The 15,159-nt window shown below is 41.4% G+C and overlaps 1 protein-coding gene across 2 annotated transcripts in view; it reads left to right on the top strand.

The window, feature by feature from the left end:
- auh (AU RNA binding methylglutaconyl-CoA hydratase) overlaps nucleotides 1–15,159 on the top strand; it is a 223,712-nt gene that overhangs the window by 126,512 nt on the left and 82,041 nt on the right. Inside the window, exons 5-6 of one of the 2 annotated variants that reach the window (XM_033017748.1) lie at nucleotides 4,047–4,139; nucleotides 6,961–7,017. In XM_033017748.1, coding sequence (XP_032873639.1) covers nucleotides 4,047–4,139; nucleotides 6,961–7,017 — 150 coding nt within the window. The remainder of the gene's footprint in view (nucleotides 1–4,046; nucleotides 4,140–6,960; nucleotides 7,018–15,159) is intronic. The other variant, XM_033017749.1, reaches the window with a different exon arrangement.

Genomic DNA, 15,159 nt, shown 5'->3' with positions numbered 1-15,159 from the left:
AAATTCGTCCCACCGATTGGCTGTGGAAGTCGGCTATGGAAACAGATCTGTAGGTTGCAGCGGGGCTGGAGTTCCATAGCCCTGGCCACAAGAGGCAAATTTGACCCACCGATTGTCCTCGATGAAGTCGGCCCACATTTTCAGGGAGACTTCTAGGGAGATTTCAAGTGGCCTCTCATAACTTTGTCTGAATTAAATGATGTGCTGCTGGACCACCAGTTACCAGAAAATCGGTGGTCGACCTGTATCTGGTCCTGCATTGCCTTCATCTTGACTGTCAAAATCTTGTAAAAGGCACACCAACTAAAACGCCACAAAGATCTTGGGAACACTGGTAGCTCTGCTGAATTTCTAATTGTTGGTGAGGAAATTCAGTCACAGCTTGAGAAACTCATCTCTCATCTATGGGGAGAAAAGACACATACGAGGATATCAGGGAAATTGTAATCATGACAATTTAAAAAAAGGAGACATTATTGACCTTTGACACTGTTGTCTGTCAGGAAAAGTAATTGCCAGGGTTCTCCTCATCTCCTTGCTTCTTGAATTGCTGAGTAGATTCCATTCATCTGGTGCTTCAATGGATATGATCTTCACTGTAGGGAGCAGCAACTAACACCTCACACAACCTTTTTTGATCTTTCAAAAGACTTTGATTTTGCCAGTCAAGAAGATTTGTGGTGCTTCTTCAATTTCAGCTGCCGATAGAAACTTCATCTTGCGTTAGCTTTATGATGCATGCAAGCGATGATCCTAAAAAAGACCCCTAACAGATGCAATCTCATTACAGGTTAGCATCAACCAATGTGGAGTGATGGCCTTTAGTTTTTACAATCTTTTTCAGTGCTGCAATACTTCCAGGGAGCTTTCATGACCGGAATTTTTCTCAGATTGTCTGCAGTTTCCATCATATTTCACTGTTATGCTTCATGGATGCTTGGTTATTAGGGGATATCTGACACGTGGTACTTTGGCTGTTCATTCCAATTGAGCACTTATTTGGTCAAGGCCAGATTATATGGCTTTTATGTGTAATTAGCTAGACTATCAAGTTCCTTGAGCCCTCGAGCTAATGGTATGTCTCGTGGATCAGACCAGTGGATTCTCCTTTTAAGTTTAAATATTAATGACCTGCCAACAACTGCCTCACAAAATATGACAATGTTAATGAGTGTGCTTGTGAAGTACTGATCGTCACTTTAAAATGTAAGCTTCTATTGGGTGGGAATGTAAGATTGATATCAGAATGCTGGCAGATACAGCGCCCTCCATAATGTTTGGGACCGATCCATCATTTATTTATTTGCCTCTGTACTCCACAATTTGAGATTTGTAATAGAAATAATCACATGTGGTTAAAGTGCACATTGTCAGATTTTAATAAAGGCCATTTTTATACATTTTGGTTTCACCATGTAGAAATTACAGCAGTGTTTATACATTATAAACACCTGCACACTATCACAAAACATTCCCTGTATTCTCTCCGCTCCTCCATCTCTGTGAAATGTAACCCTTGTTTTCTCACTTTTCCAGTTCTGATGAAGTAATTGATCTGCAGTGATAACTCTACTCTTTACTTCAAAAATTCTTGCCTGGGCTACTGAATATTTCCAATTACAGCTATCAGGCATCCACAGTTTTAACATTTTCAATCAATCATTACCTCCATAACTTTAAATATTCACTTGTTAAAATCAAACATAGTACTGTTGATCTAGCAGTGAAACTATATTTAAGTTCTCCAGTAATATTATGTACAAACTAGCTATTCAAAGTAAAGCAAGGAATAAATTAGTTGCCCTGTGTGCGACTCCAGTTCGGATGGAAAGGCCTCACTGCTAAAGGCTTGTTGCTGACCGATTAAACTAATGGACATCAAGCACATTTTGTACCATTCTACTCCCTCGGCTTCCATTCTTTAGTAACTTTGCTTCCCCCTTATCTCCACTGCATGGATGCTGAAGCAGACTTAATAGCCAGACTCTATGATAACTGGATGATTTAGGAGATTTCCACTAAACAATAGCTTAGCTCATTCAAAATATTCCCTGAACATCCCCAGTTCCAAAACTCTTCACTTTTGGCATGAAGGATCAACAGATGCATCAGTCACTACATCATCTCTGATCTGACCATCAGATTTCAGCTGGGCTTGCCATTATGGAACATATCTAGAACTGCACCATGCAGAATGCGAGACGCATTATTTTTAAAGTAAAAAATTGAAAGTTGTTGGTACTCAGAGGACCTGTCTATCCTTGTACATTAATTGTTGAAGTTTAACATGTTGATTCTACGTGTCTCATACTTATACCAATGGCATCATTGCAACAACCATGAATATCCTTGTGCATAAGGTCAAACTATGCAATACATCTTTGACTCATGCCCATTGACTCTTTGATATTCCTGCTGTAAATAAAAAATTCTCCACGTCTTTATTGAGTGCTACTGTCTTTAAAAAAAACCCATTCAAGATCAGCAGTATACAAGTAATCTTTTGCCTTCCAGAAATGACATCACGTGTACTTCATGTAACACAGGTGCTTCTACAAATTGATTTCCTTACACTTTGAAATTTGCCTTTACAGATAAAAGTAGCTTGATCATCTGATGTTGTCTTTCTCTCTGCACAAGCAGGTTGAAGATGCAGATTAAAGGGCCTGCCCCACTTTCCCGAGTTATTCACGAATTTTCCCGAGTTACTCACGAATTCTCCCGAGTTTTCCCCTTGATTCAAGCTCGCAGAATGTTCGTAGCAGGTCCGTAGGAGTCCGTAGATATATCGTAGCGGCTCCTTTTGCCAACCGTAGGTACTCGGGGCATCCTCCTGACTTTTTTTACTCATGGATATTTTTGTCAGGCTGGAAAAAACGTCCCGACTTACCTGATGAGCAGAGTACCCACGGCTGCCATAACGAGCTGCTACGATATATCTACGGACTCCTACGGACCCGTTGCAAACATTCTGCGAGTTTGAATCAAGGGAAAAACCCGGGAGAATTTGTGAATAACTCGGGAAAGTGGGACGGGCCCTTCAGAAAACTATGTTGAATTAGACATAATCACCTCAAATTGACCTGTCCTATGTGGCCAAAGGCAATCACAGCTGTTGAACAGTCAGTGAGATTTGATGTTGCAATCACTAGGTTGCTCATTGACCTCTAATATCCATACCATCCTTTTATTTACTATGCCGTATTCATGGGAGTGTTTCCATCACACAGATGCAGTAGTGTAAGAAGACGCACCATCAGTCTAGGTCAAATGTGGATGGGCAATAAACCCTGCTCTTTCTTGTGTCACCCATATCCAAGAATGAATCCAAAAATTGTTTTTAAACCATTACAATTGAAAATAATCTATCCATTATGCTTCCCCCCTTCAGTGGTTTTAATGGTAACGTAGCTATTCTGTGGCATGCTGAACTTCTGAACCCAGTAAAATCTTTCTTTAAGTTTGTGAACTTGTTTGAATTCCTATGTCTATGAGTCTTAAATTTTCTTCCCTGCGTTCATAAGCAGACGGGAAGGCTTGCTGAACATCTAAAATTTGACCCTTCATATAAATAAGTTTGTTAGGAACTCATTCAGATCAAAATATTACTTTGAAATCTGTAGAGAAAGAAGTTTAAAGTCCAACATTAGTATTTTTACCGCTTAATTGTGACGCTTATCAGCTTGAAAAAATAGTCAAATAATTCTGAAACTTGTCAGTCTTTGAAATAAAAATGTCGGTCAGTGAATAAAGCAACTGCTAGTTTACAAAAAGGAAAATAATAAATACATTGTGAGAGATAAATCTCTGTACATGGCTGCTTTCATACACCAGCAATTTGGTAAGAATATATAATGGCTTTGATATACTGTATGTAAAGAGGCTTTTAATAAAATTATTTTCATGTAGTTGTTTACTGACATTGCAGTTAGCAGGTTTTAACTTGCCATTGATGTCAAATTTAAAACAAAACAGTTTTTGACGAAAATTTTATTTCTCGCACTACAATTATGGTATAATAGAATTTTATTTTATGTCATTAATAGGTAATCTTCCAATGCCCACAATTGCTGTACTTGATGGAGCTGCCTTGGGAGGAGGTCTAGAAATGGCTCTAGCCTGCGACATACGCGTAGCTGGTAAGATGCTTTACCATTATACCAATGGTAAAATGTATACCGCTCTTAAATGTAAAGTAAAAGTATGTTTTAGTATGCCTTCATCAAAAAAAGTGATTTTATTTTTTAAACTTCTATATGGAGGCATAAAGTTTCAGTTCATAATATAGTGTTCTCTGTGCACCAGATCATTAGAAAAACATGCCAGATAATACTTTTTACTAATTTCCTTTCACATATAAAGGTTTACCTATACTTTGAATTGACTTTAATACAAAGTCATGACAAAATCTATTTATGTCTGATTGCTAATAATGAAATTGCTAAGCTGGGTGTACAAAAGATCACTGTAAATTTTGTTGATAGTCACGTTTCTGTGTTCGTCAATTATCTACATTCTAATCTCATCTGCCTTTTATTAATAGGGCTCCATTTTTTGTTGCAGTTTTTTGTTATATATAACCCTAATATTTGTATCATATTGCCTAATACTTCTGTGGATTATGTGAAGCTATTTTATTGGAAATACTTTGCGATGTGAAAATTGTTTCTAACTGCATACTCCACAGAGTCTGCACTATTTTACTGCTATGAACTGCACATATCTGATACTCTCATGCATGAAGGCATCCAGACATGTTCAGTGGTGCTCAGTGTGCAACTAGATATCATTTGTACGAATTTTGTCTGAGTAGGTCTCAGACCTTCATAACATATGATACCACAATGCGTCTCAGAGGATGTGTTTAACAAATTCCAGATCATTAAGACTATCTTCGGGAAGTAGGTCCTACATGTTTTCCCTTGAATGCTTTGCAATGGCAGATTCTTTTCACAGATGCCAAGCAATTTTGAGATTGTTGCATCTGCGTATTTACTTCCTTAGACGTCTGAGAAGATTAAACATGTTTATGAGGATTTTCTTGAACTTCCACATGATGTACTATAGAAAATATTCTAACGGAATGCATCTCAGCCTGGTAATGGCTCTGTTTTGAATCACCTGAACCTCCAATAATGCCCACAATAGAGTGGTCAACATTGCCCACTCCACCACAGGCTCATTAGAAGAAGAGCTTCTTCCCCACTTCTTTCAGACTCTTGATCCCATTGCCTTATTCACACCTCCTACCCGAAGATGCATAACACTTTTAACATTTTTAACTCTACCTCATCGGTTATTTCATTCTGGCACTTTAATTATATTTTTGCACGACCTGAAATTGCACTACAATGTTTGCACCATTCTGCTGTTTTCAGTTCATCATTGTATTTATTGTTGTATCTGTCATTGCCACATCAACTGTTTCCATTGAAGTTCATGCAAGAAAGACATTTCATTCCACTCTGGTGAATATAACAATAAACAAATCTTAGTTTAGTTTTGGATAAAGCGTGGAAACAGCCCCTTCGGTCCACCGAGTCCATGTCGATCAATGATCAGCCGTATACCAGTTCTATTTTCTAATCTGCATCTGATTGCATAATATTCCGATTTCTATTGTCATTCCTCAATAGTTTTAGTGATATTGAAAGTTAGTCATAACAAACATAGTTAATTTTATTGTTTCACAATGTTGTATGAATCCAGCTGAATTCTTGGTCCTTGCATCAGTTTAGTTTTGTTTTAAACTTATTATTTGCACTTGTAAAAATCAGTTAATTTTGTTTATTGATGATTTTCATCAGCTTTGATCTCTGAATACAACTATTATCAAAATAACATATCCACATTTAAAGTCATGTTAAAAATAATTGTATTTATTGCTTGAGCTCTTGTACATTTTCAAGCCTGCTACTCCTAAAACAGTTAATATTTAAAATGTAATAACACATGCATCTAGATCTAAATATAGAAATGGGTTTACAAATAAATGGAAAAAACTGAAAACAGCAGATCAAGCAACATCTTTCAGAGGAAAATAGAGCTATCATTTCAAGCTGATAACCTCTCATCAGTACTGTCACTCTTTCAAATAATTATTTCAGTTAAAAATTACAATAATTGCTTCATTGTCAAACTTATATTTTCCAAAGTCCAAAGCAAACATAATCTAATCTTGCTCCTCGTTCACTGTGATAATTTTAAATGAATGTTAGTTCCATTGAAATATTTCATATTTAAATGATGCGTTAAATCATCTGTTATTCATTACACATTAAAATGAATCCCTCTTACATTGGAATATAGGATGGTCCATCCTATTTCTAATGCAGGTATAAAAAACTTTGAGAATTTCCTTAACCTGACTCACCATTTTGTGGCCTCTTTTGGCCCTTCTAATTTGTTTGAGTTCTTTCTTCCTTTCTTTGTTTTCCTCAAATACCCTGTCTGCTTCCATCCTCTTAAATCTGCAAGTGCTTCCTTTTTCATTTTGATCAAATTTATGACCTCTTTAGTCATCCACGGTTCCCTTATTTTGCCACCCTTATCCCTCCTCCTCCTCCTCCTCCTCCTCACCGGTTGGGGAAGTTAAAGTCATCCACTAAGACAACTCTGCCTTGGCATCTTTTGGTAATCTGTCTACACATCTGTACCTCTATCTCCTGTTGCATATGACATTATTAATTTCATCCACTCTGACACGAGGATAGTTTAACTTTGAGTGATAATTAGTTAGAATTTAGCTTCATTATAAATCATTCAGTGGTGCAATGTAGACTAGAACAGCATTGTCCACTTATACTCGTTGATTTTAGCTGTAACATTACATTTGAGAGCAAATGCAGCAAGTTGAAGGCCTTATAAGGTGGTAAACCTGTAAACTATAAAGAAAACAATCTGCCAAGATTAATGAACAACATAATTATCTAATGTATTTCTGCACTTGTATTGCTACAGCTTCCTCTGCAAAAATGGGACTTGTTGAAACGAAATTGGCAATTATTCCTGGTGCAGGTATGGTGTTCTATTTTATTGTTAGCTCTTAATGTTGGGGCTTTTTTTCCTAATGTACCACCCTCACCATTCAAATCTGCTGCCCTTTTTCTCAAAAGTTTCATACCTAACCCCTTTGTACCTTTTCATGTACACTTCATTTCAATTTTCTGAGTCTTTTGAAATGGCCGTAGATAAAGTTCTAGATAACTGGAAGACAACAAATATAGTACCTTTATTTAAGAAAGGCAGCAAAGATAAGCCAGGTAATTACAGATTGGTGTGTCTAACATCATTAATCGGGAAATGATTTGAAAAAGTTCTGAAGGACCAGATTTAACTTGTATTTGGAGAAGCAGGAATCAATCAAAGAAAGTCAGTATGGCTTTATTAGGGGGATTTCCCAATGAAGTTATTAATAGACAATAGATAATAGACAATAGGTGCAGGAGTAGGCCATTTGGCCCTTCGAGCCAGCACCGCCATTCAATGTGATCATGGCTGATCATCCACAATCAGTACCCCGTTCCTGCCTTCTCCCCATATCTCCTGACTCCGCTATCTTTAAAAGGAGTATGTCAATGAGAAAGGTGCAACGAGAACGGCCTGCCCCTTTCCATAATTGTTTAAAGCTAATACGGCTGATGTTACTGGTCCCAAATGACTCACCCACTGGCACTTCAGTCAGTTGCCCTGCACAATTCCCTCAGAGTAGATCAATCTTTGCCCTCTCCATTGTACAGTAAGATATCAGTCCTGAACCTCTCCTATACCCTAAAATATCCTAGTTGCACGTACCTACCCACATGCTGTGTTAATCTGTTGTTGGGGCTCCAGCATTGAAATAAGTACAATTTAATCCAAGTCATTCCTCACTCCTTGTCATGCTCCTATTGTGACTATAGAGGTTGCAATTATTGACCTGTACAGATGTCCAGACGCTCACTTGTCTCCCTACTGCATTGTATCCCAACCCCCCGTCAATCTACTTTAAACCCTCCCGAGTAGCACGTGCAAACCTGCCTGCCAGTATATTTGTCCCCCTCCCTTTCAGTTGCAACCCATCCTTGTTCAGGTCACCTCTGTTCCAGAAGAGATTCCAAAGGTCTAAAATTCTGTATCATAGCCCACTGTACCAACTCCTCAGCCACGGATTCACCTGTGCTATCTTCCTTATCCTACCCTCAGTAGCACAACCTTGCATCCAAAATCTGTATCCATTCTTCCTGCAATTCCGCTCTGAGTCCCTCAAGCAGGTTTCCGGTCTTACAATCATATTAAAATGACTATTATCAAAGTCAAAACTGACTATTTTTTTGCAAACATACTCCCATCTTTTGTTCTATAGTCTTCTATTAAATTGTGGACAGCGTTACATCATAGTTGCTGACTTGAGCAAGTCACCATTGTGCTGACTTGTCTATTGTCAGGTTTACTCAAATATCTTATTGATGCCATTTCTCTCTCATCTTTAAAAGCTACTCTGATACACAAGGCAATGTAAGATGAATTGTAGTATTATCCCAGAAAGTATTACAGAATTTTAAATGTCAAGCACAAAGGGGGACAATCATACCCATTCTGACCTTTCTATTTGCATCTCAAGTCATTTTCTGCTTTGATTTTTTCCAACAACACTATCCTCCTGGGCTCCAAGTATGTATCTCCTACTGGAAATTGAGATTTAAAAATTAATCATTCAAAATAAGAAAGTTGTCGGATGTGAATGCATTTAAAAGTATTTTGAGATCATGTATAATTATAATTAATGTAAACTTCAGGAGCACAATGGAATCTTACAGTGCCCTCCATAATGTTTTGGACAAAGACCCTTCATTTATTTATTTGCCGCTGTCTGCCTGAATTTGAGATTTGTAATAGAAAAAAAATCACATGTGGTTGAAGTGCACATTGTCAGATTTTAATAAAGATCTTTTATACATTTTGGTTTCACCATGTAGAAATTACAGCAGTGTTTATACATAGTCCCCCCATTTCAGGGCACCATAATGTTTGGGACACAGCAATGTCATGTAGATGAAAGTAGTCATGTTTAGTATTTTGTTGCATATCCTTTGCATGCAATGAATGCTTGAAATCTGCGATTCATGGACATCACCAGTTGCTGGGTGATGCTCTGCAAGGCCTGTATTGCAGCCATCTTTAGCTTATGGTTGTTTTGGGGGCTAGTCCCCTTCAGTTTTCTCTTAAGCATATAAAAGTCAAGCTCAATTGGATTCAGATCGGGTGATTGACTTGGCCACTCCTTTGTTGCTTAAGCAGTATGTTTGGGACCATTGTCTTGCTATAGAATGAACCGCCTGCCAATGAGTTTTGAGGCATTTGTTTGAACTTGTGCAGATAGGATGTGTCTATATACTTCAGAATTCATTGTGCTACTACCATCAGCAGTTGTATCATCAATGAAGATGTGAGCTAGTACCTTCAGCAGCCATACATGCCCAGGCCATAACACCCCACCATCGTGTTTCACAGATGAGGTGGTACACTTTGGATCTTGGGCAGTTCCTTCTCTCCTTCATACTTTGCTCTTGCCATCATTCTGATACAAGTTAATCTTCGTCTCATCTGCCCTCAAGCCCTTTTTCCAGAACTGTGGTTGCTCTTTTAAGTACTTCTTGGCAAATTGTAACCTGGCCATCCTATTTTTGTGGCTAACCAGTGGTTTGCATCTTACAGTGCAGCCTCTGTATTTCTGTTCATGAAGTCTTCTGTGGACAGTGGTCATTGACAAATTCACGCCTGACTCCTGAAGAGTGTTTCTGATCTGTCGGACAGCTGTTTGTTTGTTTTTTTCCTTATTATAGAGAGAATTCATCAGCTGTGGAGGTCTTCCTTGGCCTGCCAGACCCTTTGCGATTAGTAAGCTCACCAGTGCTCTCTTTCTTCTTAATGATGTTCCAAACAATTGATTTTGGTAAGCCTAAGGTTTGGCTGATGTCTCTAACAGTTTTATTCTTGTTTCTCAGTCTTATAATGGCTTCTTTGAATCATTGGCACAACTCTGGTCCTCATGTTGATAAACAGCAATAACAGTTTCCAAAGATGATGGAAAGACTGGAGGGAAGACTACGTGCTGAGAGCTCTCTTATACCTGCATTAAGGAAGCAATTAATCACACCTGAGCAATTACAAACGCCTGTGAAGCCATGTGTCCCAAACATTATTGTGCCCTGAAATAGGGGCCTATGTAGAAACACAGCTGTAATTTCTATATGGTGAAACCAAAATGTATAAAAATGGCTGTAAAGGTATTTTAGACGTGGTCCTTAGTCCTTCACTAAGTCTTTATTAAGACACTACATCCACACGTCCCAGCACTGACCACAACTGGTCTACACACGTACTGGAACCAAGAGAGGGAGGGTGCATGCAGATACTACAGTTATACTACCTAAGGTGGGAGTGTCAAATGGTAATGAGGTAGCTACATATTTGGTTGCATGCATAACCACCTACATCCTTTCCCGTAGAATAAACAGCAGCAGGGTAATTATACAAGCCTGCAACATAGTAACAGTATCAATTAATCAAACAGCACAATATTAAGCAAAGTCGCCATACCGATCAGGGGGCCGGACAACTCTACCTGAGCGGGTCCGTACAGCACCCTCACCCTCACTCCCCTCCCCCAAAGAGAAAGGCAGAGGCGGAGAACAACGTGGGGACTGCGGATCAGACAGAAAAACAGGAGACTGGCCAGAAACCGGTGGACTGCTAGATGGCGACTGCCGAGGCGGATAAGAAGAAGATGAAGAAGAAGAAGAAGAATCAGTAGGCGAAAGACGTGGAGGAGACGTGCCAGCCGGGGAGGCAAAACTCGGAGACACCGTTAGAGGCACGGTAGGGGCACGAACAACAACAGGACTAGGCGGCACAATCCGAGGAGGAGAGTCGAGCCACGGAGAGGGAGGCTCCGGGAATGGAAACGGAGGCGCAGGCTCCCGGACAGCTAACAGATGTTGGCGACTGCGACGGTACACAGTGCCCTCGTAGTCTACTAAATAGGAACGGGGTGAGTCCGCCACTCCTACTACAGTGGCAAGCTTGGAAAACCCGGTAGGTGACTGCAAACGGACAACCTGACCCGTCGTGAGGGGGGGTAGGGGGCGGCAAGACTTGTCGTGGGACCGGCGCTGGATTTCGTGGCGTTGAGAAATACGGCGGTGGACCGCATCAAGGTGGCGTACCACCGGCACAAGCGACTGCTGAGCGATCGGCATTGGCGGCCGGAGGACACGGGACATGAGCCGCTGAGCAGGTGAACCCAAAACACCGTCTCTAGACACGTTTCGCAGATTTAACAGTCCCTGATAAAAATCGCAGTTTGACAAGCGAGACTGCTCCAGCAACGTCTTCGTGCTGCGCACAGCACGTTCAGCCAGTCCGTTACTCTGAGGGAATTCAGGGCTGCTAGTAAAGTGAGTAAAGTTCCATTTCGTAGCGAAGGCAGCAAATTCGGCGCTAGTAAATTGACGGCCGTTGTCAGTCTGGAGCTTGACCGGGGAACCAAAGACAGCAAAATGACGTCGCAGCTTGCCGATGACCATCTCCGATGTGATGGTGGGAAGAAGGTCCACTTCAAACCAGGATGAATACGAGTCCACCAACACCAGGTAGTGCTTCCCACGCCACTCAAAAATATCTGCAGCCAGTGAAGACCAGGGCATGTCGGGGGCCGGCTGCTGCAACAGGGGCTGCCGCTGCTGGTGAGGGGCCATGGAGTTGCACTCGGAGCACGCCGCCACTCGAGCCTTGATATACTTGGCCATGGCAGGCCAATAGTACTGCCCTTGAGCATGAGCAACGGTAGCGTCAGCGCCCGGATGCCCCAAATGAGCAGCAGAGTAGTAAGCATCATAGAGTGAGGCAGGGATCACCACCTTGTGACCTTTCACGACGATACCCTCCCGAACCACAAGCTCATCCCGAACCAGGAAGAAGGGGCGCACGCCAGCAGGCAGAGAGGCAGACAGCTGTTGCAAGTCAGGGTCGGCAGCAGTGTGCTCGAGCAGGCACCGCAGCTGCTTTGAAGGAACAAAATTCACATTCAGAACATGCAGGTCCTCCTGCTCGTATGGATGCTGGGCACAGGAGGACCGAGGTGCCCTCGACAGAGCATCGGCAACATGCATCTCGGTACCCCTCCTATACACAATGTTGAAATCGAACCGCTATACCTGTAGCATCATCCGCTGCAGACGGGCCGGGGCAGCATGAATAGGTTTGTTTAATATCGTAACCAGCGGCTGGTGGTCTGTTTCCACTGTGAACCAAACCCCAAAGAGAAAGTCCCGGAACTTAGAGCACGCAAACACCACAGCAAGGAGCTCCTTCTCAATTTGGGCATACCTTTGCTCAGTGTCCGTCATGGTACGAGAGGCAAACGAGACAGGCTGCAGAGAATCTCCATCACATAGTTGCATGCAGGCTGCACCGAGACCAAAACGAGAGGCATCGCAGGTCACCACAATTGGTAGTCGGAGATCGAAAAACCGGAGAACCGGAGTGCTGACCAGCATTTTTTTCAAAGTGTCAAACGACTGTTGGTGCTGCGGACTCCACGACCAGGCAACATCCTTCTTTGTCAGGAGGCGCAGCGGCGCACTGAGCTCACTTAGACGCGGAACAAATTTACCCAGATAATTTACCATACCGAGAAACCGCTGCAGGCCAGCAACATCAGCAGGTGCAGGGAACTCGGAGATGGCAGCAGTTTTTGTTGGGTCAGGCTTCAGGCCAGGAGAGGTAAAGATGTGGCCGACATACGACACTTCAGACAACCGGAACCTACACTTGGACGGGTTCAGCTTGAGGTTTATCTGGCGAGCCCGGTCGAGGACCCGTCGGAGATTTCGGTCATGTTCCGTGACATCCCGACCATACACGAGGATATCATCGACAATGATGGAACATGGCAGCCCGACAAACAATTGCTCCATGGAGCGCTGGAAGACTTCGCTCGCCGAGCTTATCCCAAAAGGCATTCTTAAAAACTTGTACCTCCCAAATGGCGTTGCAAAAGCTGTCAAGTCAGTTGACTCCCTGTGCAGTGGAACCTGCCAAAAGGAACTCCTAGCATCGAGAACTGAGAATACGGTGGCTTGACCAACCTGGGCCGCAACATCCTCAACAGTCCGCATAGGGTAGTGGGGCCGCTTAATGGCAGTGTTCAAGTCCTTCGGGTTGATGCAGACCCGTATTTCATTCTTCCCTTTTTTTATAGTGGCAACCATCGTAGACACCCAGCTAGTGGGCTTACTGATAGCTTCTAGCACCCCCAAGTTTACCATTCTGTCCAGCATTGCTTTAACTTTGTCTTTCATCGCGAAAGAGACCCTATGAGGCGGACGGCACACAGGAGTTATGGAGGAATCAGTAGTAATTTTATATACAAGCGGCAGCTTACCGAGCTGATCATTGAAGAGGTCAGGGTATTCAGAGACAGGGTCCAGCACCACCCTCACCTCATGGACTGTGCTGTCGAAAGCAACCAGACCCAGATCCTGGCATGCTTGATTGCTCAGCAGAGGCACACAATCACAATCCAACACAAAAAAAGACAGGTCACGAGATGTCTTCTGTAGCTTGCAGTGGAAAGTTACCCTCCCCACAGGTGTCAGCTCCTCCCCTCCGTATGCTCGGAGCACAGAGCGGTCTGCAGTCAAACTTTCATTAGACCTTATCTTGCGACAAGACAAAGCCATCACTACATACACACTCAAAAAGCAAAATAAAACCCGATATACGAGAGGACAGATTATCCCACTTCTGACACCATGTAAAGGTTTTTTAGACGTGGTCCTTAGTCCTTCACTAAGTCTTTATTAAGACACTACATCCACACGTCCCAGCACTGACCACAACTGGTCTACACACGTACTGGAACCAAGAGAGGGAGGGTGCATGCAGATACTACAGTTATACTACCTAAGGTGGGAGTGTCAAATGGTAATGAGGTAGCTACATGTTTGGTTGCATGCATAACCACCTACAATGGCCTTTACCAAAATCTGACAATGTGCACTTTAACCACATATGATTTGTTCTATTACAAATCTCAAATTGTGGAGTACAGAGGCAAATAAATAAATGATGGGTCTTTGTCCCAAACATTATGGAGGACACTGAATGTGGCTCTTTAACAACAAAATAAGGCCGTAGATTGGAGTAGTCTTAAATTAATGGATAAAAATTATGACATTTCAAGGCTGTATTGCCAGGATATAGGCATCATAGATTCTAAGCATTAACGGTTCGTTTACATTTTGGAAAAAAACAGATAATTAATTTGGAACAACCTAGAAGATTTGTGGGCAAATTATGCTTCACAAGGTTTACTAATTTTCTCTTAAGAAAACACAGATAAGTAGTGAGTTTACCGTCATTTAGATGTTATTTAAGAGGGTTGTTACAAAAATTAGGATAGGAGGTAATTTGATTCCTTATGAGGTTGTGAAATTGATTTACTTGCCAGCTTTTTTCAGCCCTGGGATACTGAAGTATTTGTGGATTTCTCCATGGATCATATGCATATTTTCAATGCAACTCGACATTTGACAAGTTGAAATACGTGTTATGTACATTCTGGGGAAATGCATTGTTGGTATTTAACAATGTCAACCCTTGTTCAAGAAGAAGGCTGCCCTATGGTATGAAGGGCAACTTTGTGCTCTGTCCTTGCTTGCTCTAAGCAAAGCTTCAGAATGAAATTGCAGTCAGCACCTTCCCTTCAAAAGGTGGCTCAGTTGGTTTTAGCTAACTTCAGCTGCCAAAACTCCACCCTGTAGAAATATGCTAATAAATTAGAACTGATTATCTTGACCATGCAGTCATCAGAATATTTGCAACCAACACTGTCAAACTGGCCAGTTTATCTTGATTACAGCACACATTTTCCAGCATTATACAAATTATCTTGTTTAAACACCCAGGTATGTAGAATTTAGTATGTAGAATATTTTAGTCTAGCAGGCTATTGAAAATGTACAATGAAATAATTCAAAGATAATTGGATGTGTACAGTGTAAGGGAAAGAATGAACTGCAAGTTATTTTTAAACTCAATGCATAAATAGCTAGGTATATATATGGGTGTAATTAATATTAGATTAAATGTACCACAATGACGAACTTGGTGTTT

Source organism: Amblyraja radiata, chromosome 3 (genome assembly GCF_010909765.2).
Source record: "Amblyraja radiata isolate CabotCenter1 chromosome 3, sAmbRad1.1.pri, whole genome shotgun sequence".
NCBI lineage: Eukaryota > Metazoa > Chordata > Chondrichthyes > Rajiformes > Rajidae > Amblyraja > Amblyraja radiata.
Note: the sequence above shows the minus strand (reverse complement) of the source record. Positions and strands in the feature narration are given on the sequence as shown.